The sequence below is a fragment of the Venturia canescens genome, chromosome 10 (genome assembly GCF_019457755.1).
Source record: "Venturia canescens isolate UGA chromosome 10, ASM1945775v1, whole genome shotgun sequence".
NCBI lineage: Eukaryota > Metazoa > Arthropoda > Insecta > Hymenoptera > Ichneumonidae > Venturia > Venturia canescens.
Genome location: NC_057430.1, coordinates 9666928 through 9690011, shown reverse-complemented (window position 1 = coordinate 9690011; position 23084 = coordinate 9666928). Strand labels below are relative to the sequence as shown.

Below are 23084 nucleotides of genomic sequence, written 5' to 3'. Positions count from 1 at the left end.
GATAAATCTGAATCAGTTTCGAATGGAAACGCGTTTGAACGACTGTTATAAACCTGAACCCCTTAAAAGACTTCAAACTCTTTTCAATTTTGTTGGTAAACAGACTCAAATTCTCCGGACGATTTTCAATAAATGCGATATCGCAGCAGAGTGAATTTTACTTAATGTTTGCATGCTAAGCCATGTTAAGAACATAAAAAAATTCAAAAAGTTCAGAATTTTATAAAATTTGGTCAACATATTCTTTAGTGCCAAATTCGACAATACATATTTTTCTTAGATTTTTCTTCTGCAACGTTATCGAGTAATTGAACTCGAAAGATCACGCTTTATTACTCGATAACTATGTAGAAGAAAATTTCGAAAAAAATGGAGCTTTTGCACGTTACGTTGAAGAACATTATCACCAAGTTTTATCAATTTCTTAATATTTGTCAACAGGTTTCGAAACCCCTTAAATTCTGTTTAAATATCACAAAGTCAGAGGCTACGATGCCCGAAAGTTTTCTCTTGTGCCAGCATCCGAATGAGCTTAATCCCCGATGCCCTCGAAGCTGATGGAAGTTGAACGAAACTCTTGTTTTGTACTGAAATAATTTTCCACAGTTTTCATTATTTTGTTACCGGAAACGAGTGAATTTGGACATACCCGAAGTGGTTTCGGATCAGAACGTTTGTAAAATAGCACCGAGTCGCACGAGCCCCCAAAAGTCAAAGGTTACAGCGAATCATTATAGAGCTCGTACGTCAAAACAAAAGTTTTTCATTCGTTCATTTCGAATAATGGTATGTAAAAAATGGTCTCGACATAAAAACGTTTGGAATGAGGCGGGTCCTCGGAGTGTGAAAAGTTGGAAAAGGTCGTGGAATAGTACGAAAAGCGTAATGGGAAAAGGTGAGTAATTTTGGAGGGTTTGAAAAACGGGGTGTTAGTTGCGCGCCGTGAATGCGAGACTGAACGTCGTCACCGGCGTACACGAGGCGGGGGAAGGTGTCGGGGGGTTGGTATCGACCCGGGTTAGGACCTGCGCTCGCTCATTCCTCCCCGTGCTACGTCCTCGTGCTCTCGCTCTTGAACCGCCTCTTTTCGGGCTCGCGCTGGCTCCCTCGCTCCTTCGTCCTATCTGACGGATCCGCAGGTCAGGAAGGGGTTTCAACCGGGGTGGAGGAAGCGGGGGACACACGCGAGATACAAAACGAGAGTATACACGAGTTGAAAGCGAGCCGGGGTCACTCGAGCCCGGGATGCCATGCCCGAGGCAGGCACCAGCTCCTCCGGGAAGTCGTTTCTCCAAAGAGCACGAGGCAAAGTTCTTCATTGGTTACGACGTTCCCTTCGGGCGTCGCACCAGGTGTGTTGCTGATGAAACAAAATATTTCGTCGATATAAACATTGTACGAACGTTTCTTCCGACTCTGATTGAAGTACACCGAAATTTTAGGAGCTTGTGATTTTTTTGTGTGCCTACGATCAAATCTACAGAGTTTACCCGAACGATGAATAATCAGTGAATGTTCAAAAAATACGAAAAGTTTGTCCGCCAAATTGAGGCTTTTTGTAAGGGGGTTTTTTTTTGGTGATCCGTTCGTTCTCTTCCGGGTTTCGATGCACTCGGATCGAATTTCTTTTTTATATTTCACAAGCACCTATCGATTTATTTACATATCACCGGTCAACGGTGAGAACAATTTATATTTCAATCGATGTTTATTTAAATTTTAAAAGGCTTGTTGTTTGAGCTATTTCGTAAGATCGAGTAGAACGAAATTCGCTTCTCATTCTGTGAATGGAAAACGAGATTTTTTTTCGCAGAATCCTTCAACCGATGCTTGACTAAAATCTAATGTTTTATATCCCCCAATTAACTGAAATATTGAAAAACAATTTGCCTGCGACGATACTTTTTCGCTCCCGCACTCTGTCACCCGGAGATGGTCTCGTCCAAGAATTATCGACGTATTTGGCAATCTCACTGTCGAATTTTTCCTCCAAACTCGATTAAACGTGTGAAACAGATGAAGATCGGCTGTTAACCAATCGGACTTTTATCCATCAAAACGCTTTACGCTCAAGACTGAAAAAGGGTCAACCTCAAAAGCCTCGATTTCACTGCAATCTCCTCGGAATCTAATGCCAACACGGTTATGTATTAGTTTCTAATATCGCGTGACAAGTGTTTGTTGAATATTAATGGCCATTGTTTTACCCTAAGAGCGTGTCAGAACAGTGCCAATCGAAAATTCCAAGACCCATTAAATTATCAGCCCGGATATCCCTGTGCATACATATATTTGGAAATTTCTATCTATACCGAAGTCCGTGTAGAGCTTCCAGTCTCGCAAAAACGTTGATTTCTTTATCGAAACACGAGAATCAGCTGAGCCAGGATCAGCTGACTCAGGAATATAAAAAATTGGCCAAAAATTATGTTGGACACGGAATTCTAAATTGCTTCTTTCAAAAGGAAAGCAAAATGTCCCACGCGAGTTTAAGGAAGATCACGCGAATCCAATGGAAATCGAAAATTCCAAGTTTAACAGTTGAAATTTGCAAATATGCTAGAAATATACAACGCGCATCTATTCCCGGAATTATTATACGATCTGCCGTCCAGTTGTCGAGAAAACAATTAACGAAAATCACATTTTTTAAGCCCCATTCGTAGGACTATTCGAATTTAATGGAATAAGATCCTCCCAACTTTGAAGAGCCAAAAACGAGAATAAAAAAATAGAATGTTTTTAAAAATCAATGATGTCTTGAGAAAGCCTTGTTATCGGTGAAAATCACTTGGGAATGGAAAAAGAAAAACACTCATTTGAGGTTAACGAGTAATAAAGACACAAACGGTGGAAGCTTTGATGACACCACGAGCCAGCTGGTTTAAAATATAGATATGCATACGCATATAAATAGAAAATGGCTCTTGTCACATTTTGCTGAACGATATTTTACAACGAAAGTATTTTGACCGCTATCATAATAATAAAAATTGATCAATCCCAACAATCAAGTTACGCATAATTTTAATAATTGCGAGAATACATTTTAATCGTTTCTTCGATCATGAAAAGAGCAAAAAAGTTGAGCTGCTTTTTTGAATCACAAGTAAGGCATGATCTTCCTTAAACATTCGACGAAAAAATTGAAAATGATAATCGTCCTTCCAACATTTGGGGATTTTGACAAGGAGCATAAAAACCGAATTTTCTTAAATAAAACTACTCGACAGAAGCCAATTGTATGGTATTTTTAATTCAATCTCTCTACCGCAGATTAGCAAATGCTAATTCCTTCGTACAGCTTCCTCGTGCAACGTCAACTCATTTAAGGTTCGTATCTGAACGATCGAGTATAGGCGAGGCTCGAAAAATATAGAATTTTCAATTGTTTTTTCCGAGTTTATCAGCAGTAGAGTAGACCAAGATCGATGGTAGAATGTTTCGGTAATTGATGGCATGCTCAATAGCAATTTAGTCGATTTATTCTCTCCACGATTTTGCTTCCAAATGAATTCTTTATGTGGTCAATTCCAGAGAAAATCCCTCCTCATGATCATCGTAGAATCACGTATTAATCGTGGCATTCGTTAAGGACTTTCTCAATATGAGATTTCGTCGTCATCAAAAAGCTCTTCATTATTCGCCCTCGCATCATCAATATCCATCAATTCCAAATACGAGCTAATTCACCCATCAAATACGAATGTTTCCCATGTGTTTTTTACCGAACTTTGTCATTGAGTTTGTACGTATCGGCATCCAGAGTGGCCGCACGATCAGCAAGTTTTGTCTTCCGGATTTCCCAGGAGTCTTTCAAACGAGGCAGAAAAAGTCGGCTCCTTCGCCGCCTTTCGTGGTCAACATTGAAGGCCGTATCGGCGAACATTTTCCGCTCCCTCCTTCACGGAAACGATTCATGATTCACGTTACTTCTCGCTTCGTATCAATCCCGCCCGTAAACCGAGGGGGAAAATGATATTCATCATCGAGCCTGCTTTGGTCCAACGTGGAAAACGAACTTTGTTCGTGCATTTTACAGTTTTATCAGTTTCTTTGCACGGTATGGAAAACTTGGATTGAAAATCACCGGAATTTTGTTCGCGACGATGTCGAGCGGTGAGCCAGCCTGACGTTCGAGGGTAAAACGAACCGCCTTTTCGTAGTACAAATTTCCAGAAAACTCTCAATTTCCACACTCCTCTCTATCGATCTTTCCACCGTTTGACGTTCCTAGGCGTTGACACACCGTCAAACAAGTTATTCGCTTTCATTCCGTATGCGAAGACGCGAGAAGACAGCAAAACGCAGAGATCGTCGGAGCGGGCACGGACTATTGAATCTCGATTAATATTCACGGTGCCACTCACAGTCAAAGGGAAATTATATTCGATTTTCCACTAACGACATAAACGTCGTCGTCGGGATTGCGACAGAGCCACTCGTCCCTCCCAAAAGGGGATTGACATTTGACACGAAATTCCTAAGATTAACCGGGTCAATTTGAACCCGAAGGAAATTGTAACTAAATTTGACTTCAATCTTCCCTGGATTAACCCACATTTCGTGATTCTCTGCGATAATTATTTCCATGCAGACTTGATCTCTGAGCTCGCGCCCCGCACGGCACAAATGAACTTCAGGACATTGGAAATTATCTCAAAGTCTTTCCTCCTCGCGTGCAGCTAAAACCAGGTGAATCGACGTCAAGTTTTCTCCAAATTGCTCCGCGGTACCTCGAGCTCGTGTAAATATTCTTCAACGAATTTTTATGCATGTGCTGAGAGCTCGTTAAATCGCTAACGTAACCTAAATAAACGTTTGGTACTGAAAAATAATCGTTTTTCTTCGGAGAGCGACGAGGAACATGCATATTTCAAACGGAACTTAATCACTCGCGATTTCTATTTTCCTTCGTTTACTTTTTTCCTCCTACTTTTTTCAACTGTAAAAACACTTCCGCGGAAAATTTCCTCTGACTATAAAAAGTGAAAAACGACTTCCCAAGTTCTTGAGACTGTCAATCGCAGATTTTTCTCCACGCATTTTTATGGAGTATTCGAAGGCCCAACAAAAGTGATCGTTTTTTCAAAAAATGTTTCAAACCCTGAATAAATATTCGAAAATTGTTTTTTTATTGGAAAAACAAAAACGGTTTTTTCGACTGATCTTGCAGAAATGTCGGCAGAGACGCAAAAACTTTTTTTTGCGTTTCAGAGCGAAAATGCAGCACGGCGAAGCGGTTTTTGAATCATTTTTTCAGTTTTTAGCCACAGAAACACTCGACCAAATTTTCATAGTTGAAAAAATAAGCTTCGGGGCTTTGGAACTTTCAGCACATTTGATGGGACATTTACGGGAAACCTGATTCTTTCGTGTTCCGATGAAACTATTTTTCCTGAATGTTTCTATCGTTAAATTCCTTTTCAGTAAACTCACTAGAATTTCCCACAAAATGTCACGTTTTCATATATTTTTCTCTCCGTTCATTTCGTATATCACGAAAACTCATTTTCACAAAAGAAAATTGAAATTCCTCCCCTTCAATTCCGCCCCCCCCCCCCAATAAACGCAAAAATAAGATCGCATTCGATTCGAACATTCTTTAAAGGTCGATGGACATGGCACGGAAGCGGGACCGGAACTTGACGAGGAGATGGAGAAGGTCTTCGCTATGGACTCCGGGGAGAAATTCGATGTAGCCCGGTTCGGGTCGCCCTCAGAATCGGCAGGCTCCGATCGAGATCGCGATCGAGGGCCTCCGCCTCGTTATGGCGATAACGTATTAAATCGTGAGTGTAAAAAAACGGAAAGAAAAAGTTTGATTCCTCATCCAAAGTAATGATCGATTGCTCCATTGATTTTCGACATTTTTTTCGACCACTGATCGAGCTTGTTTTCTTTGAATCTATGAGACCTGAAATTATTATTGGATTCGAATAATTCGAGTCGGTAAATCATGCAGAAAAAATTTTTTCTTCATTTAAAATATTATTATCATGATTTATTTCAATCCAGAACACCGCAAACGAAGTTACCCACATCCCCACATGCCACTGAAGAGCCTGCACTCGAGATCTATGCGACGACATCTTTCACCGTGAGTTTTTATATTTTTATTCAATCATATCTTTTTTTTTTCATTTTCATTTACCTTTGAACCCTGCGAGAGCAGGTGAGTACATTTATCGACGGGTCACAATCATCACATGGAGACAAAATTCCAGTAAAAACTAATATCGTGCCGTAGGAGTAATGCCAAAACAAGCGCGAATTCTGCTATGTAATACAGTCAATTTTTAAACACTTTGACGGATGATCGATGCTCGAACGCCATATTTTCGGGCGATTCGTCATAATTTTCGTAAAAACTGCCAACAGCCGTTCCCACGTTGGGAAAATTTATTTTATTTTTATTAAGGAGGATGGATGGCCAAATCAAAATAATCAGAATTTTATAAAATTTGGTGATAACATTCTTTGGCATCGAGTATACAATTACATTTTTTTATAAATTTTTCTACCACGTGGTTATCGAATAATTGAGCGTTAAGTCGAAATTCTTATGTACGAGATTGTATATGTGTAAACTCTATATTTAGTGTTCAATAACTCTAGAGCTATGTGGTAGAAAAATCTAAAAAAATTTATATCGTTTTATATACTTTTGTAGAACACATTTACGAAATTTTACGAAATTCTTAATATTTTAAACATGGTTTAGCATGGCAACATTCGCGATCCAGCCTCCTTAAAATATTAATTTATTTATTTGAATAAATATAAATGGTATTTAAGTGATTTATTTGATATTATCGTATCTCAGAGGGGATTAGAAGGGAAAAGGATGAAAAGAAATGTAATGAATTTTCAGCGAAGGGTCAACGGCGGAGGAGCAAGAGCGAGAAGAAGAAAATAATTCTGAAAACAGTCAAAACAATGGTAATGGAGAGGCCGGAGAGATCGACACAATGGACCACACTCAGCAAGTTGCTGCCACATCGCCAATGTCCGAGGGCGGCGAAGCTGACGAGGAAAATCACCATCGTTCCTATCTTTATCATCGCCACCGTCATAATCGTCAAGACAGCAACGAAGAATCGGAAAATCTTGGTAACAATGAGAGCGAAGCTCTCGTATCTGAGAGAGCAGCTTCCGCTGGCTTTGCCAATGATAATCCTGGACTCGGAAGCCCCAGAGTACAATTTGAAAAGATACGAGAAGAGGGCGACGCCAGCCCGCCGACGGATGATCTCATGAGCGACGAGGAACGAAAATCCAGGCGGCATCATCATAAGCACGATCACAAGTAAGCTTTGGCCATTCTTTTCTCATTTTTTCTCGTACTTTTGACTTTTTTTCAGCTCTTGCCATTTTTTTTCGGACTCGAAACAATTCTTTGATTTTGTAAAACTCTCATCGATATTTTCAAGACTTTTTTAACCAGCTTCACCGTTATTTTGTAGTCCCAACATTTTTTTCAATTCCTACCAAATTATTCGAAATATTCATCCCACTTTTGAAGCTCTCACCATATTTTTCCTTTGGAGCAGCGGTAAATTGCGAACCGCGTTCGAGTAGATTCCAAGAGTGTTAAAACGAATAGAAATACCAAATTTTTGTTGAACCGTGAAGGGCAGACCTGCGCGTGGACAGAGAGCTTTTTCTCTCTTTCATAACGAGAATACCACAAACGCCTCTGGCATTTCTTGAGGAAAATAACGAATAATCCGCCATTAATCAAATTCCAGTAAAAACAGGGCAATCGTTTATAAACGTGACTATAAACCATTTTGCAGTGTGCATAAATCCGCTCTCGGTGATTGCGTGGAAAGGGGAATTTAAGCACTTTCCCTAGTCTATACGTGCATTTCCATAAGGCTCCACGGTTCGGAGCATTTGTCGTTGGATTCTCGTTACGTTTCGCTAAACGATCCTTCGTGTTTCTCCTCATTATTTCGTTTTAAAAAAATACAAATGTCAATGGAAAGTTGAAGGTAGACCGAGACGCTTCGGAGCAGACGAAAGGCGGCAGTGCGGACTCTTCTCCCGAGTCTCTCCCTCCCCCTCGTTTATTTTCGATGAGAAACGTTTCGCGGGCTCAAAAGTAGCGCACAACTTTTGAAAGGTACTACCCGGTGCCATGGCCCATCGCCAGAGCTTTAATTTCACTCAAAAAGTACCTTTCCGTCTCTCTCGTCCCGCTCTCACTTTGTTTCGTGCTTTTTATTTTCATCTTTTCCTCTCTCCCTCTCTCTCTCTCTCTCGCTACGTAACACATTTATTTCTTCATATTTGTCTGGGACGATACGAGCTTTGGTTGTACGAAAATGCCACCCTAGTCGTCGCAGCGAGTCGCCCCGTCGACGTATAGATCGTTCAAACTACGTTGACATCCCTGCCCGCACTATTGTTTAACATTCAATCGACTCGATCGAGTCTCTCCTGAGAGAGTCGAGGAGCCGAAGCGGTGGGTGTACCAGCTTGTGCCCGCCTCCATTTTACTTTTTCTTTGCACTTTTTTTTCCAGTCTATTCAAATTTATAGTTATTTCGTCACTTCCATTCGTTAACTGGGTGAAATGCCCACCGACTACGATCGATCTCTCGAGCGAATTGGCAATATAAGACGGTATTCAAGATTTCTATCCGTTTATTCATTCGATCATGAGCGTTTTTCTCCTGTCAATATTTTCCTTCCGCGCTCCACCATCTCGTGCTTATTCGAGCGTCGCTTTTTCCTTCAACTCGATTCTAACAGTGCGAATTCGAGAACACTTTCACCCCGGTTTCCCAAGGGTGGAAAGAGCTTCGAGAAAGTGTTACGGAGTGCTACGGAAATACAGTGCGAATCGAAGCTTATCGCGGGGATGCTCTCGACGCGCTGCTATACGAGTTTATCGATTAAGAATTATCCGTTCGCTCCGTCATCAGTGCTCCGTACAGTGCAAAAATGATTTTCAACTTGGGCTTGATTGAAATACTATTTTTTTAATCCGCATTCTCGTTGGATTTTAATCGAAGTACTCCAACATTTTTTCCTCTCTATTTTCTGCTTACGTTGATCGGTTTTTTTCCATTTTGAAACGAGATTTTTGCACGAAAATTCGCAATAAAAAATGTGTTTTTTCAGTATTCAATTTTATTTGAAACTATTTTAAACCGAGATATATTCCAACATCTTCCACGTCCCTCGTAAAAGTTTCATAATGGGGAAGAAACTCAAGTATTTCTTTTGAAGTCTCTTATTCGCAGTGTGTGTGTGCGTGTGTGTGTTTTTCGAGGTGAACATAAATTGTGATGCACTACTCGAGGTATGCAGACTTCTCACGATCCTCTGTCACTGCCAGGGTCGAGGTGTGACCAAAGCAGATTTGGCAACGGCATGCCCGAGCATACCAGGCATCCGGAAACGTCGAGTTAAACAGTTCGTCGTCGTAAGACGAAGAGGAGAATAGAGATGCTGTCGAGCGTGATGCGATTTTAACGTCGGGGTAGAAAAATCCACGTTCCACTTTGCAGTATTGATTTTCATTACAAACGATAAAATATTACTTCTCCAATGTACAAATTGAGAACAGAAACTGTGCAACATCATTGTTGTCTCATTCAGAAATTTGCTTAAGATACTGCACTTGTGAGGGCCGGAAAAATCGATTTTTTTTTTTTTAATAGATATTCAAGTACAATGTCTGAGGAATATTCTCACCAAATTTCATAAAGATCGGAGCATTAGATTCGCAGCTATGGATATTTCAACCGATCGCCCGGTGCGCGCGGTCGTCTAATGCCAGCACCTTTAAACTCGATTATCTCGGAATCGTCTTTTTTGAAAAATACCTTTGTGGTGGACACGATTACAAAAAACCTGTTAATCCGATCTATGCTAAATTTATGCTACTTATTTATTATCATAATTCCTAGGGCCTGGACGAAGGATCGAGAAATTTTTTGATGAAAAAGTACATGATCATATTTAGTAATGAATGCCGTTCACAGTTTTTCAATGAACATTTATTTTCTTGTAGGAAAAAATCAAGAAAAACAGGTTTTTGAATATCAGTAAATAAAAAATGTTTTCTTCTTGAGAAGAGTAAGTGAAGATGGTCAAAATAACACGAAAAAATTTGAAAATAGGTTTTTGATCGACCAGAAAAAAACTCCGTGGATTGTTGTGAACATGTTTTTCTCTATTTCGAGAAACCTTGAGAAATGTTTCAAGAACGATGTTAAACGATTCATTACAAAAACGTGTTTTTTTTTTCGAAATTGAGCTCTTAAGGACTTCAGGAGCGATCCCTTAAAATATGCTTTTCAAATTAGCAACCGCAGTGGTATAATCAATAGTATGAAAATTTAAAAAAATGGAAAATTTCTTAAACTTTGACAGTTCAATATTTTGTCGTGCGATAAAGAAAAAAAAACGATATTTCGTATAGCCGAGTTCCAATTGAATCGCCCAAGGAATTTCCCTGGTTGAGTATTGTCGAAGCGAGCATTTGCATTGCATATTTTTGAAATCCACAGCGTTCCCTTTTTCACAGGAGGACCAATGAATCGATTAATTCGAAAGCACACTGAAATCCTCGATGTGTCGAATCATAAAAATTCAAATCGTACAAGTTATTGAATTTTTTTTATCGGAGACAGCAGTCCCGGTTTCACCGACTTTTTTTCGTATTTCCAATTCCGAACGCACCTAGTTATTATTCATCGGCTTTTTCCCGGAGCCGCTCGTATATGATCGCGGTGTGACATGATTTCAAGAATTCTTCTGACATTTCAGTTACTGCTCCGTAATCGCTTAGCTAAATCGTATCGCGATCTTTCAATTTCAAAAGTATGAAAAATGCAAAATGTATTTTTGACAAAAAACATCAAATTTGCGCTTGTAGGCAAAGTTACAACCATCCTCTCAACGCCTCTACTCGAAAAAACTCTCCTTCTAAAATCTTTACTCCGAAATTCATGACAACCCGTGTATAATTCATGATCTTCAATATCTCAACTCACGATGAGATATTTTCTGAAAGACAGAATAACAAACGTCCTCTTTACGGCTCTACTCAAAAACAACGCTGCTCCTAACAGCTCTACTCTCAAATTTGAAAATCAATGTGTCTCCTCTTTTGTCATTAATCTTCCGTATTATCTGCCTAGAAATGTTGAAGAGTAGAGACGTCGTTCATACATAAAATAAAAACCTTCCGAGTGGAAATGTTATCGAGTAGATTTGTAAGAGCCGAGTTGTGTTGCAGCAAGTCAATAATTCTACTCTCTATAATGTATTCAATAACAATTCTCCTCTAAATACATGCTCAAAGAGCGGAGTTGTTATCGTGTAGAGCTGTGATGATAGTTAATAACTGCTACTTAATAAATTTATCGAGGTAAATATTTACTTTATTCACTTTTGCTCAAAATAGTCTTAAAATTTTTTTCCAGCATTATTATCAATAACGAATAATACCGCGATCAATTTTAGGGAGAGGGAAGGTACAAAAACCAAAAAAAAAAATTTGAAAAAGTCCGAAAGAAATTTCAGTTTCTTCCCTATATTCAAACCCATCCAACGATTCCGCACACACATCCGAGCATTATTCTCAATAAAAAATATTATCGCGATTAATTTTAAGGAGGGAAAACGGGAAAAAACAACATATGATTTTTTTATTCCTTAGTTTGTAAACTGTTTTTGGCAACGCCAAAATCTGTTATTTTTATCGAGCACGGCAGGATCACTTCCCGTTCAAACGCCCCGTGATTTTCCAAAAAAGTTATACTTTCAGATTCCGTTTGAAATTTAACGATTGCTTCTGTAAGCGACAAGGAACACCCGTCACACATGATTATTCCGTATATACTGTTCAAATTGAAATCGTTGACATTCGTACTTTGTGGCCAGACACGTGAACATTATGCCTTTGTTTACTTTTTTTTCATTCCATTGAATGATACTACGTAAACTTTACTATCGTTAATATTATTCTATTGTATTTGTAACAACAAACAATTGTTGTTGGGTGACTCCGGAACGCATCCTTGAATATAGCGAAGAAACTGAAGTTTCTTTCGGACTTTTTCAAAATATTTTTTTTTGGTTTTTGTACCTTCCCCCTCCCTAAAATTGATCGCGATATTATTTTTTATTGTTAATAATGCTCGAAAAATAATTTTCCATGCTTTTTAGGAAAAGTGAATAAAGTAAATATTTACCATTGGGGATACAATATCAGGAATGTTAAGGACTTTCTCTACGTAGACTCGCAGTTATTAAGGAGGGGAGTTGTTATCGAGAATGGCTACCGATAAAGTTGTTAACTAGCAGCTATTTATAACTGAACTCATCACAGCTCTACTCGATAACGACTCCGCTCTTTAAGCATGTATTTAGAGGAGAACTGTTGTCGAATAAATTTAGTGAGAGTAGAATTGTCGACTTGCTGCAACACAACTCGACTCTTGTAAGTCTGCTCGATAACATTTCCGCTCTGAAGATTTGTATTTTATGCACAATTATAACGTCTCTACTCTCGAACACGTCTAGGCCCATAAGACAGATCATATTAATGAGAAAACTGCGGAGACTTTATTGGATTGTATTGGTTTTGGAAATTTGAGAGCAGGGCTGTTTGGGGCAGCGTTGTTTTTGAGCAGAGCCTTGAAAAGGAGGGTCGTTATTCCGGCAGCTTGTACAAGAAGAAATCAAATTTTGAGGTTTTGAATTGGTGAAATTTCAGGAGACACCACCACAAGTCCCGAAAGTATTCTCTTCAAGAAGATCCACAATGGCGAAAGCGTTCAGGAGCCGGTCTTCCGGACGTGACGAATCCGATGGGTCGGCGAGTGAGTGTGCAGCCGGAAGAGGCGAGCACGCTTCAAGAGTTGGACATCGACGATTTGGAGTCCCACAGGAGCGACGATCCCCGGGGTATGAGAAGGCACAAAGCAGGACATTCGACGGTGCAGATTGGCAGGCGAAAAGAGGGCGGAATACCCCACGAAACGTTCAAAAAAATGTACGACCATTCGCCCCACGAGGTGTTCGTACAGCTCGACGAATTGCACGGCGTGGGCGAGGAGCGAGAGTGGCGAGAGACCGCGCGCTGGATCAAGTACGAGGAAGACGTTGAGGAAGGCGCGGACCGATGGGGGAGGCCCCACGTCGCCTCCCTGAGTTTCCACTCGCTGCTCAATCTGCGAAGATGTCTCGAGACCGGAGTCGTTCTCCTTGACCTCGAGGAGCGCGACGTTCCTGGCCTGGCTTATCGCGTCGTTGAACAAATGGTAGTCGAAGAGCTCATCCTCCCGGAAGATCGTACCGTCGTCATGAGAGCTCTTTTGCTCAGGCATCGCCACGTCCACGAACACGATCGGGGCTTCCGATTTGGCGGAAAACGCAACTACGCGAGTTACACCAGTTTGCAGGTAAATATCACACGTTTTTTATTCACTTTACCAACAGCCGATATTTAGCTCTTGATCTTTCGGAGATTCGGAACAACCCGAAGCCCTCGAAAACCCCGCGAATCGTCCAAGTAGTATTTTATTTTACATTTTTTCTCTCCTAGAATCTGTTGGACCGGGTCGTAGGAATTTGTCCGAAGGAGCATGGACACTGCTCGTTACTTTTTCATTTCGTTGCTCCGCAAACCTTTTTCTACCACTTTTGAAAAATCATTCCCATGGAAATGTGGCAAAACCGGCTATCCGTTACGCCTTTTTTCAACAACTTCAAAGCTGTTTTGAAAATCCCGAATTTCTCGGTATTGCGCGAAGAACTCATCTTTATTTTGCTTTTGTTTCAAGTAGTTTGCGGAGAGTCGAAAAATCAAATTTTTCCTCTTCGGTCCAACGCGGAGAACATTTAATAATAATAATTCTGTAAAACGAGTGAAAAACAATGGAAAAATGAGTTTTCGGTTCGTAGCGCAACGATCGAGTTTTCTCAAAGTTATCGTGGGATTCGATCCTTGGATACTGTCAATTGCCAAACGAAATGATAGCAGTGACGAACGGTGGCTAGCTTCGAATATTTATTTCTCTCTTTCGTATTATTGAAAAAGTAAAAACCATTGTAACTGACAGGATCGTAATGTTGTTTACCCCACAGTCGATCTGGCTGGAGGAAGAAGATGCTGCGCGGGACGGCACTGAGAACCATGTAACCCAACATGTAAATCTCTTGCTATCTCTCGTATCCCCGCCCCCGTTACGTACGCCCTTCTCTCGCAGACGGGAGAAAAAACGAGACGAAATAAGACTATTTTTCTTTCCACACATTTTCGATCAAATAATATTCGCTAGATAGTGTCACATCTTTCGACCCTTTTTCCATAGTCTTTTTGTTGCCTCTGTAGTTTTCAGACACCGCTTCTCTCTTATGTGTCCATCGCCTTGTTACGATTTTTTCTATTTACATTTTCAACGTGTCTCGTCATTGCCCTACATTTAGTTATTTTTTGAAAATTTTTCTCGAAGTCCCATTCGTTTTTCTTGCTTTCGATACTTCGTTCGATACTTCCGCATGATTATGTGTGTACTCGTTATTCATTTACACACATAGATGCATACTGCAAAGCAACGAATTATCTCCCGTTCCACTCAAAAACATTTTCCAATGAGCCAACGTTCAGTTCTGAACTTGCCTCATTTCTGCCACTGTATGTTTGTAAAAAGACACCGAGAGCACAGCTTTTCACTGATCACGAACGCAATAAGGATCGAGGGCTATGAACAGTGTAAACGTTGGAATTTCAGGAGTTTTTTGTTTCTTTTCATAAATGAAAACTGGTTGGATGAATTTACATAAAACCTTGTACACATCTTTTTCATGCTCACGGAAATTTTTATTTAAACAAATTTTTAACGGTGTATTTCTGTACAATGGTGTGTGTGTGTGTGTGTGTATGTTAAAAATGGCACCCCTTGACAAATGGCACGTTGACAACGAAACGGGAAGATTTTTTATCCCAGCGACTTTATTCAAATTGCATTTTGTTGGGAAAACGTGTTTTCAGCTGTACAAAAAAATACCATGAAAAATATTTCTTAAAAATTGAAAAAAAAAAAAAAAATTTTTTTTTCCAGTATTTCCGAGTATGTAAAAGATGTGTACAAGGTTTTATTCAAGTCCATCCAACCAATTTTTATTTATGAACAAAAAACACCCAAAATTTCAACGTTTACGCTGTTCACAGCCCTTAAAATGATGTAGCAATTGATGCATCAATTTTTCTCACTCCATCAGTGCTGGGATAACTAGAAGATGGTGAAATGTTGAAAAATTTCTGGTTTCATGGAGAAACCCTTTATTTTTGTATTTTTGCCACCGAAAATCTGTGCTCCGGTACTCGCATTCTTTTTTTCCTTCTCCAATTCGTTCAATGTGCAATACACTTTATTTGACTCAAATTGGGAAACGGTGATCCCGTTCGAACCTTGTATTTGACGATTTTTTTCTCTTTACCTTCGATTTAACAGAACTTGAACGACACGAAGCCGAAAATCGTATCGTCGAATTTGGCACTGGACAACAATCACACGGCGGTTGACATGAAGGAAGAAATGACGTACACGAGCAGCAACGAGGACCTCAAAAAAGTTCATAACGATCACATTTTGAAGAGAATTCCGGCGGGAGCCGAAGCCACTGTCGTCCTCGTCGGCGCCGTCGACTTCCTGGATCAACCGACGATCGCATTCGTTCGTCTCGCAGAAGGAGCTTTCATGCCTTCGATCACCGAAGTAACGATACCAGTGAGATTCATGTTTACACTTCTGGGCCCGAGAACAGCCGACCTCGATTATCACGAGATCGGCAGATCGATCTCGACCCTCATGTCAAACGCCTCCTTCCACAAAGTCGCTTACAAAGCCACCGAGAGGCGAGAACTACTCTCGGCCATCAACGAATTCTTGGACGATTCGATCGTCCTGCCACCCGGTGATTGGGAGCGACAAGCTCTTCTACCTTTCGACGAATTGAAATCGAAAAGCGAGGCCATCAAAAGACGAAAAGCCAAAGCTCTCGCCGCTGGAGCTAAAAAACCCATTCAGAGTGATGCTGCTGTCAAAAAAGGTAAAACGATTCTCCTTTTTTTCGATCTCAGCTCTCTAAAATCGTCATTCAGCATCAAAATAACTTGAAAAACTTTGACTTTCGATTTTTTTTTTGTTTTTTTTTATTTTTTTTTTTTCGTTAGCCCCAACACGCGTTACAAACCAAAGTATTTTTCATCCCCGAACAGAAATATTTTCCAACCGTAGTTAAAATCCAGCACGGGATGGGCTTTGGGCAAACGTTTTTTTTTTTTCACAGCACTGATGGCAGGCGAAGAGGAGAAAAAGCCGCCCGACAACGACCCACTGCGAAGGACGCGTCGACCGTTCGGGGGCTTGATAAACGACATAAAGCGGCGTTACCCTCACTATTTATCGGATTTCACGGACGGCTTATCATCGTCGTGCATAGCAGCAGCGATATTCATGTATTTCGCAGCGCTCTGTGCAGCGATTACATTCGGAGGCTTGCTGAGTGACAAAACTCACAACATAATCGGTATCTCCGAGACTTTAGTCTCCTGTTGTTGGACAGGAGTGATAATGGCTCTTTTCGCAACGCAACCGCTCGTTATAATCGGTACGACAGGACCGTTGTTGCTTTTCGACGAGAGTCTTTATAACTTCTGTCTGGCAAACGGTTTGGAGTTTTTGACGATGAGGGTTTACGTCGGCGCCTGGATGGGAGTCATCGCGTTGACGATCGCCTGCGTCGAAGGCTCCGTTTTGGTCCGATTGTTCACGCGTTTTACCGAGGAGATATTCACCGGCTTGATATCGCTCCTTTACATCGTCGAGACTTTCGTTAAGCTCGTCAATTACTTCAAGAGAAATCCTCTTCTGCCGGAATACTGTTACGACGCGGGGAACAGCACGCTCGGCGAAAACGGCACGTACTTTGAAAACGCTACGGAGATCCAGGGATATACTTATTTGAAGAACGAGACAGGATTGGCCATCGCGATGGAAAGCACGTCAGCTTTTTTGCCGGATCACGACAACGCTGGCCTCATAAACCAACCCAACACCGCTCTCATGTGCACCATCCTCTGCCTCGGAACCTTCCTCGGGGCTTACTATCTTCGAATATTTCGTAACAGCCACTATCTCGGACGCAGCGCCAGGAGAGCCTTCGGAGACTTTGGCGTTCCCATCAGCATCATCGTTTTCGTAATCATCGATTATCTCGCCGGCGTTGAGACCGAAAAACTCCTCGTACCCGAGGGCCTCACGCCTTCCGTTTCCGGCAGGAGCTGGTTCGTCTCACCCGCTGGGACCGGCAAACCGATCCCACTCTGGATGGCGATCGCTTGTGCTGTCCCTGCGCTCCTCGTTTACATTCTCGTCTTCATGGAAACACAAATATCCGAGTGAGTATTTTCCGAATCGAATTTTTCTAATTCGATCTGTTTTTTCGATCGCCAAATATGTGTACTCGCGGAACTAAATTCATCCTTTCCTTCATTTCTCCTTCCCATTGGCAATTGACTAATCACGATAAACGAAAATTATTTTAAAATCCGAGCTTCTCAATCAAAAAGTACATCTTTCCAGTCCCAAATTTCCGTATAACAAATAAATAATTACTCAAAAGTGACAAAAGCTTGAGAAAGTTATGAGGAATGAAAAAAATCGATCCAAAATAAAGATGAAGGTCAGAAAAATTGCACTCACAGCCTCGGTGAAACGAAGTAAACTTTCCAAAATAAAAATTTTCAAATTACAGATTAATAATCGACAAAAAGGAGCGAAAGCTTCGCAAAGGCAACGGTTATCACATGGACATCGTGGTGGTGTGTTTAATGAACGTCGGCTGTGGTTTGATGGGTGCTCCATGGTGTTGTGCAGCATCAGTAAGATCGTTGACTCATGTCTCAGCGGTGACAGTAATGTCGCGAACGCATGCACCAGGTGACAAGCCACACATAGTAGAAGTTAAGGAGCAGCGAGTGAGTGCACTTTTGGTTGCGATATTGGTGGGCGTAAGTGTGCTGATGGCCCCGTTACTTCGTCGCGTACCGATGGCAGTATTGCTCGGAGTATTTCTTTACATGGGAATATCCTCGACGAACGGTGTCCAATTATTCGATCGTGTTAAGTTATTTTTCATGCCGGTGAAGCACCACGGCAGTGCCAATTACGTAAGACGCGTGCAAACCTACAAAATGCACATATTTACGCTTGTACAAATTTTGTGTCTGGCCACACTGTGGATCGTGAAGAGCACGCGAGCCGCTCTCTCATTGCCCTTCTTCCTTATCCTCATGATTCCCCTGAGAGCACAAATGACACGGTTCTTTACGAACGCTGAATTGAGGGCTCTCGACAGCAAAGAGCCCGAGCACGAAGCAGCTGGCGAGGACGAGCCTGATTTTTATGAGGAAGCACCATTGCCTGGTTAGACTGTGCCTTAAATCAATTTTCCCACTGATCCTGCCCTGAAAATCAGCAGAAAAAAACACTCCTTCATTCTTTTTTTCTTTTCTTCAGAATCCTATAAAAACGCAAATTGACACTTTTCAACGTTTTCTAATATCCCTTTTTCCTTCCCAGTCATGATTGACCGCAGGGGTGGCTCAATATGAAATATTTTGTCAAATTCAATGTCGACGAATATCACTGAGGGTCCGACTCGGATAGAATTTATTTTTGTTTTCACCGAGTGTCATTTAATCCGCGATATTTTACGAGGGACTCATTCAAATGTGTGGATTGTTGTATTAACGAGGAAGATAAAACAGAGATATAAATAAGGAATTCCACGTGAGACCGACGGACTTTTTCCCTGACCCCCGCCAATTTGGTTAATTTTTTTTTGTATGATTATATTAAGTCTAGAAGACACCTCGACGTTTTTCAAGATTTTTCTGAACAGCCATTTTGAAAAAAAAAAGACAAAAAAATATCCGGAAAAACGCCCGTTTTTAAAAATCTGAAAAAATTCCGAAAAATCAGTGATTGTATGCCAAACATTTTAAGTTGTCGACCGTAGTGGAAGTATGATTTTTTCTGTGTGTTTATGAGCCATTAACGTTGAAAAATTCCGAAAAAAATGAAGAAACGCTCACTCCGAGCCAATAGTTAAATATTTTGCTACCTAAAACTAATTTTCTTCACAATTTTCCAATAATCGAATAAAAATTATGGAGCAAAAAATTGCAACTGTTCCGTATCTCAATTATCGGTCGATAATTGATAAGCGATAGCTTAAAATGTTTAGCATACAACCACCGATTTTAGCGAATTTTTTCAAATTTTTAAAAAGACGCGTTTTTTCGGATATTTTCTTTCTAAAATGGCTGTTCAGGAAAATCTAAAAAAACGTCGAGGTGTCTTTTGGACTTGATGTAATCATACAAATAAAAATAAACCAAATTGACGGAAGTCGGGGGAAAAAGTCCGCTGGTCTCACGTGGAATATCTCAAATACTTTAGCATCGCTCTGGAGCGATACGAATGCGGCTATAAAGTTTAAAAAATATCTATATTTATCGATTTTTAGCTGTTTTAGGAACAATGTGTATTATATAGGCTACGTTAACGCGATTCCTGTTATATAAACAAAAGAAAAACAAGAGATAGTTGATCATCGATTTTATTCTAGAAAATCGAGACGACAAATGAAATATTAAAATAATATCTTCGATATCGTTTTAATTAAAGTGTAAATATTTGCGTTATCAACGTACTTTGTTGTAAATGAACTAATCATTGAAATTCTCTCCTTCAAACTATTTTAACATTTTCATCTTCACGTGTCGAGGTCCACGTTATCGATGAATCTCATATGAACAATTCAACGACTATCGTCGTTTTAATGAACTATCTTTTATTTCGATAATCACGATTCAGTATTTTATCCCGATTTTTGCCGATAACGCTCGTTTGTTATTATTAACATTGATATTCAATGCATTGTTATCATTATGATCCCTCCGGCGAGGCTCACTATGACTATCGAACGATAAAAAATAAATTTGCATCGATGTGAGAAATTTCCAAAAATCGAAATTATTTAATTTTTATTCTGATTCAAAGTATTGAAGTTTATATAATTTTTTCAAGATTTACGAAATTGCGTGAAAATCTTTCGAAATTCACACTAATGACATTGCTAGCAAGTTTAACGACTTTTTTTTTCTAATTCGAGTTTCAAAACATTTATTAAAATCGTGATAACCGTTTTTTCTTCAATTTTTTAATATAAAGTCATATCAAAATATACGTTGAGAATTAGGAGTAAAAATCTCCATGCGAGAACGGAAACTGAGCGAATCTTTTTTATCGTATCGAAAGAAAAATGTCATTTCAATAAAAATATTTCGGCCATGAATTGCGCCCCGATATTGGAGCAGTTTAAGAATCAAAAACAATTGTAATCGATAATGATTAACAATTTTACACTCTATTTGCATTACAGACCACCTCGAAAATTTTAAAAATCAATTTTAACGTTGAAAATCGGCGAAACGAATCCTTTTTAAATGAAAAAGAGATCGAGAGTTGTGGTAAAAGAAATTTTAAATTTGACATTTGTCAGATTCTTCTGGCCCGTCCATACTCCATCAGAACATATTGAAATACTTCCTTTCTCAATTTATACCGTTCAAGTTACCTCCAAAAAAATACTAAACAAATACGATTATTCTCATTTTGCGGTTTATTCATGAAGCGTCTGTATAATTGCACGAAAAAAAAAATCGACTGAGAGATTGTACAAGATTGAATATGAAACGATGAAGAAAAAGACAAAAGAGAGTGTTGCGATTGAGTAGTTTTCTTATCACTTACACAATGCATCATTATCACGTTTAACGAATTGAAAATGTTTAATGAATTTGAAAGGAAACATTGAAATTCAACGCTTGTTGACTCGAACGAGTCAAACACTTTTTTTTTGCACACATTTCAATACTGCAGGTCTGGTTAACCTTTAATTTTTCTCTACAATCCATTGCTTTCAATATCCCTGAAACATTCTTGACAGCTCGAATCAAAATGAAATTTCATATAATTCATAAAAATCAACGATTCTTTACTTTTTGAAATCATTTGGAAAAAAAACTGGTTTCAAGGGCATGAGCACATCTTCGACTGCCAGATGCAATTTTTATGAGTAAACTTTTGGCTGAATTTTTCTCAAATATATTATTTGATGAGTGTATCAATTTTTAGCCTTCCAAATTCTCGAAAAATTGGAATCGTGGATTGTAGGAATGATTAAATGAAAGTTTTTTAATAAAATGGCACCACGATGGTATACGAATTGGACAATAAAGTTGCAGTGAAAATCGATGTATTGAAAAAAAAATGTACCTGATCGCCGGCTGGTATAGTAATGCAAAAAGCCAAGCACGTTGCAAAAAAAAAGCAATTATGTTCAACGTCCCAGCGATCATTGCCAACTGGAGCGATTGATTGACACTCAAATCGATACACGGGAATTGTCAGCTGACCGCGAAATATTTGAAAAACGCTTAACTTGTGTTTTGTGCACTTTCAGATAAAGAAAATTTGCAATGAGCGCAATGTAATCGAGGATTTGGTGATCGTTTCAATATTTTTTATAATATACAAACATAAATGTAAATACTATTTTCGTATAATGCGAGGAATAAATATTTTTCAAATGCACTTGCAACGTTCTTGGCGAATGATCTTTTTTGCGCAACGATGCAGTCAGCAGTGTGATGATGATGGTGACGACGACGATTACGATGGAGATAATGATGGTCCGATGAAACGATTATTTTTCTAAAAAGCAACACAAGCATATGCGATTAGAACGTATTGAATTGTGAGACCAAGTTGACAATGAAATGAAATAAATACCGGATTACGAGAATGCGGGGTAAAAATATGCACACAACTGACACATGTAGAAAAACTATAAACGTGTAAGATAAATATTGAGCATGAAAAAAAGGGGGATGAAAAGACGACCCTGTGTATCAAATTTTAGAAAAAAGAGCAAATTGTATTTTCAATCTCTCTACAATTAGAAAATTATACTGATACGGTTGTTGTATGTTCAAACTAACGATCAATTCTAGATTCTCAACGTCAATGAGTATCGATGACGTTGTATGAGGCGTTGAAACGAAAACCACTCGATGTGACGTTCGAGTGAAGTATTGAAAATACATTCGTGTCCATAAATTTTTCACTGTTTTAATATTTACTCCAAATCGGATGTTTCATAGTTTTTGGGAATTAAAACGAAACTTCAAACACGTATTCGGTGAGGAAATTTCGTTTCAGCCTTGAGAATCGAATGGTTTTGAAAAATTTGCAGTGGGATGATTTTTCATGAGAAATAGTCGGTATAATTTTTAACTGAAACAAGAACAACAAAAAATGTTTAGTTTTTGTACGAATGCTTTCATCAATTAATGAAAAAACTGATTGCTTTAGAGGAAAAAAAAGATAAGAATTTTTCGAATATTTTACTACGTTTTGGACGCGAATGTACGACCGAAAAATTCACACAAAAACAAATATCAGAAATAGAGAATGATAAAACGGTGTAATTAAGATGAAAAAATCCTCCTAGTTCAATGTGATAGAGGAATTACAGTTGCTCGAAAACTCGAGGGTACTTAGAAAATGTTTACTGTTATTCAAATGTCTACGACAAACATAGAATTTTAAATCGCACGCGAGCATATATATGTTTATATGTATATGCACGTGTTAATATTCTTCGATATGTTTGGCAAGTGTTATCGAGGCAAAAGTAAATATTGTCAATACCGATTGCGAGCATCGTCCGCCTGCATCGATTGATGGAACAACAATAACGGAAAACAAAATGGAGTATAAAAAAGTATTGTAAATAATTGAGTTAACGATTACGCAGTATTAAATAAATAGTAAATAGGCTCTGAGTAGCTGATTCTCATGCCTTAAGTTAAAATCGCTGAATAAATATTTTAATTTTCTCTCTTAACCGTTTACCCACACTCGTCTCATTTACTTTCGTCCTTGTATTTTTCTACGAATTATTTCTTCATTTTCACCCCT

At 39.3% G+C, this 23084-nt stretch overlaps 1 protein-coding gene across 14 annotated transcripts in view; it reads left to right on the top strand.

Annotated features, from left to right (window-relative positions):
- Positions 1-23010, top strand: part of Ae2 (Anion exchanger 2) — a 67100-nt gene extending 44090 nt beyond the window's left edge. For 8 of the 14 annotated variants that reach the window (XM_043431345.1, XM_043431343.1, XM_043431347.1 and 5 more), the window contains exons 3-10: positions 5612-5792; positions 6019-6100; positions 6875-7309; positions 12740-13427; positions 14113-14175; positions 15483-16080; positions 16321-17431; positions 17788-23010. In XM_043431345.1, coding sequence (XP_043287280.1) covers positions 5612-5792; positions 6019-6100; positions 6875-7309; positions 12740-13427; positions 14113-14175; positions 15483-16080; positions 16321-17431; positions 17788-18463 — 3834 coding nt within the window. In that variant the 3' untranslated portion in view covers positions 18464-23010. Of the gene's footprint in view, positions 1-1218; positions 1680-3276; positions 3334-5611; positions 5793-6018; positions 6101-6874; positions 7310-8426; positions 8632-12739; positions 13428-14112; positions 14176-15482; positions 16081-16320; positions 17432-17787 lie in introns of those variants that run through there. The other 6 variants (XM_043431353.1, XM_043431354.1, XM_043431342.1 and 3 more) reach the window with 6 other exon arrangements.
- Positions 23011-23084: the final 74 nt, after the last annotated feature.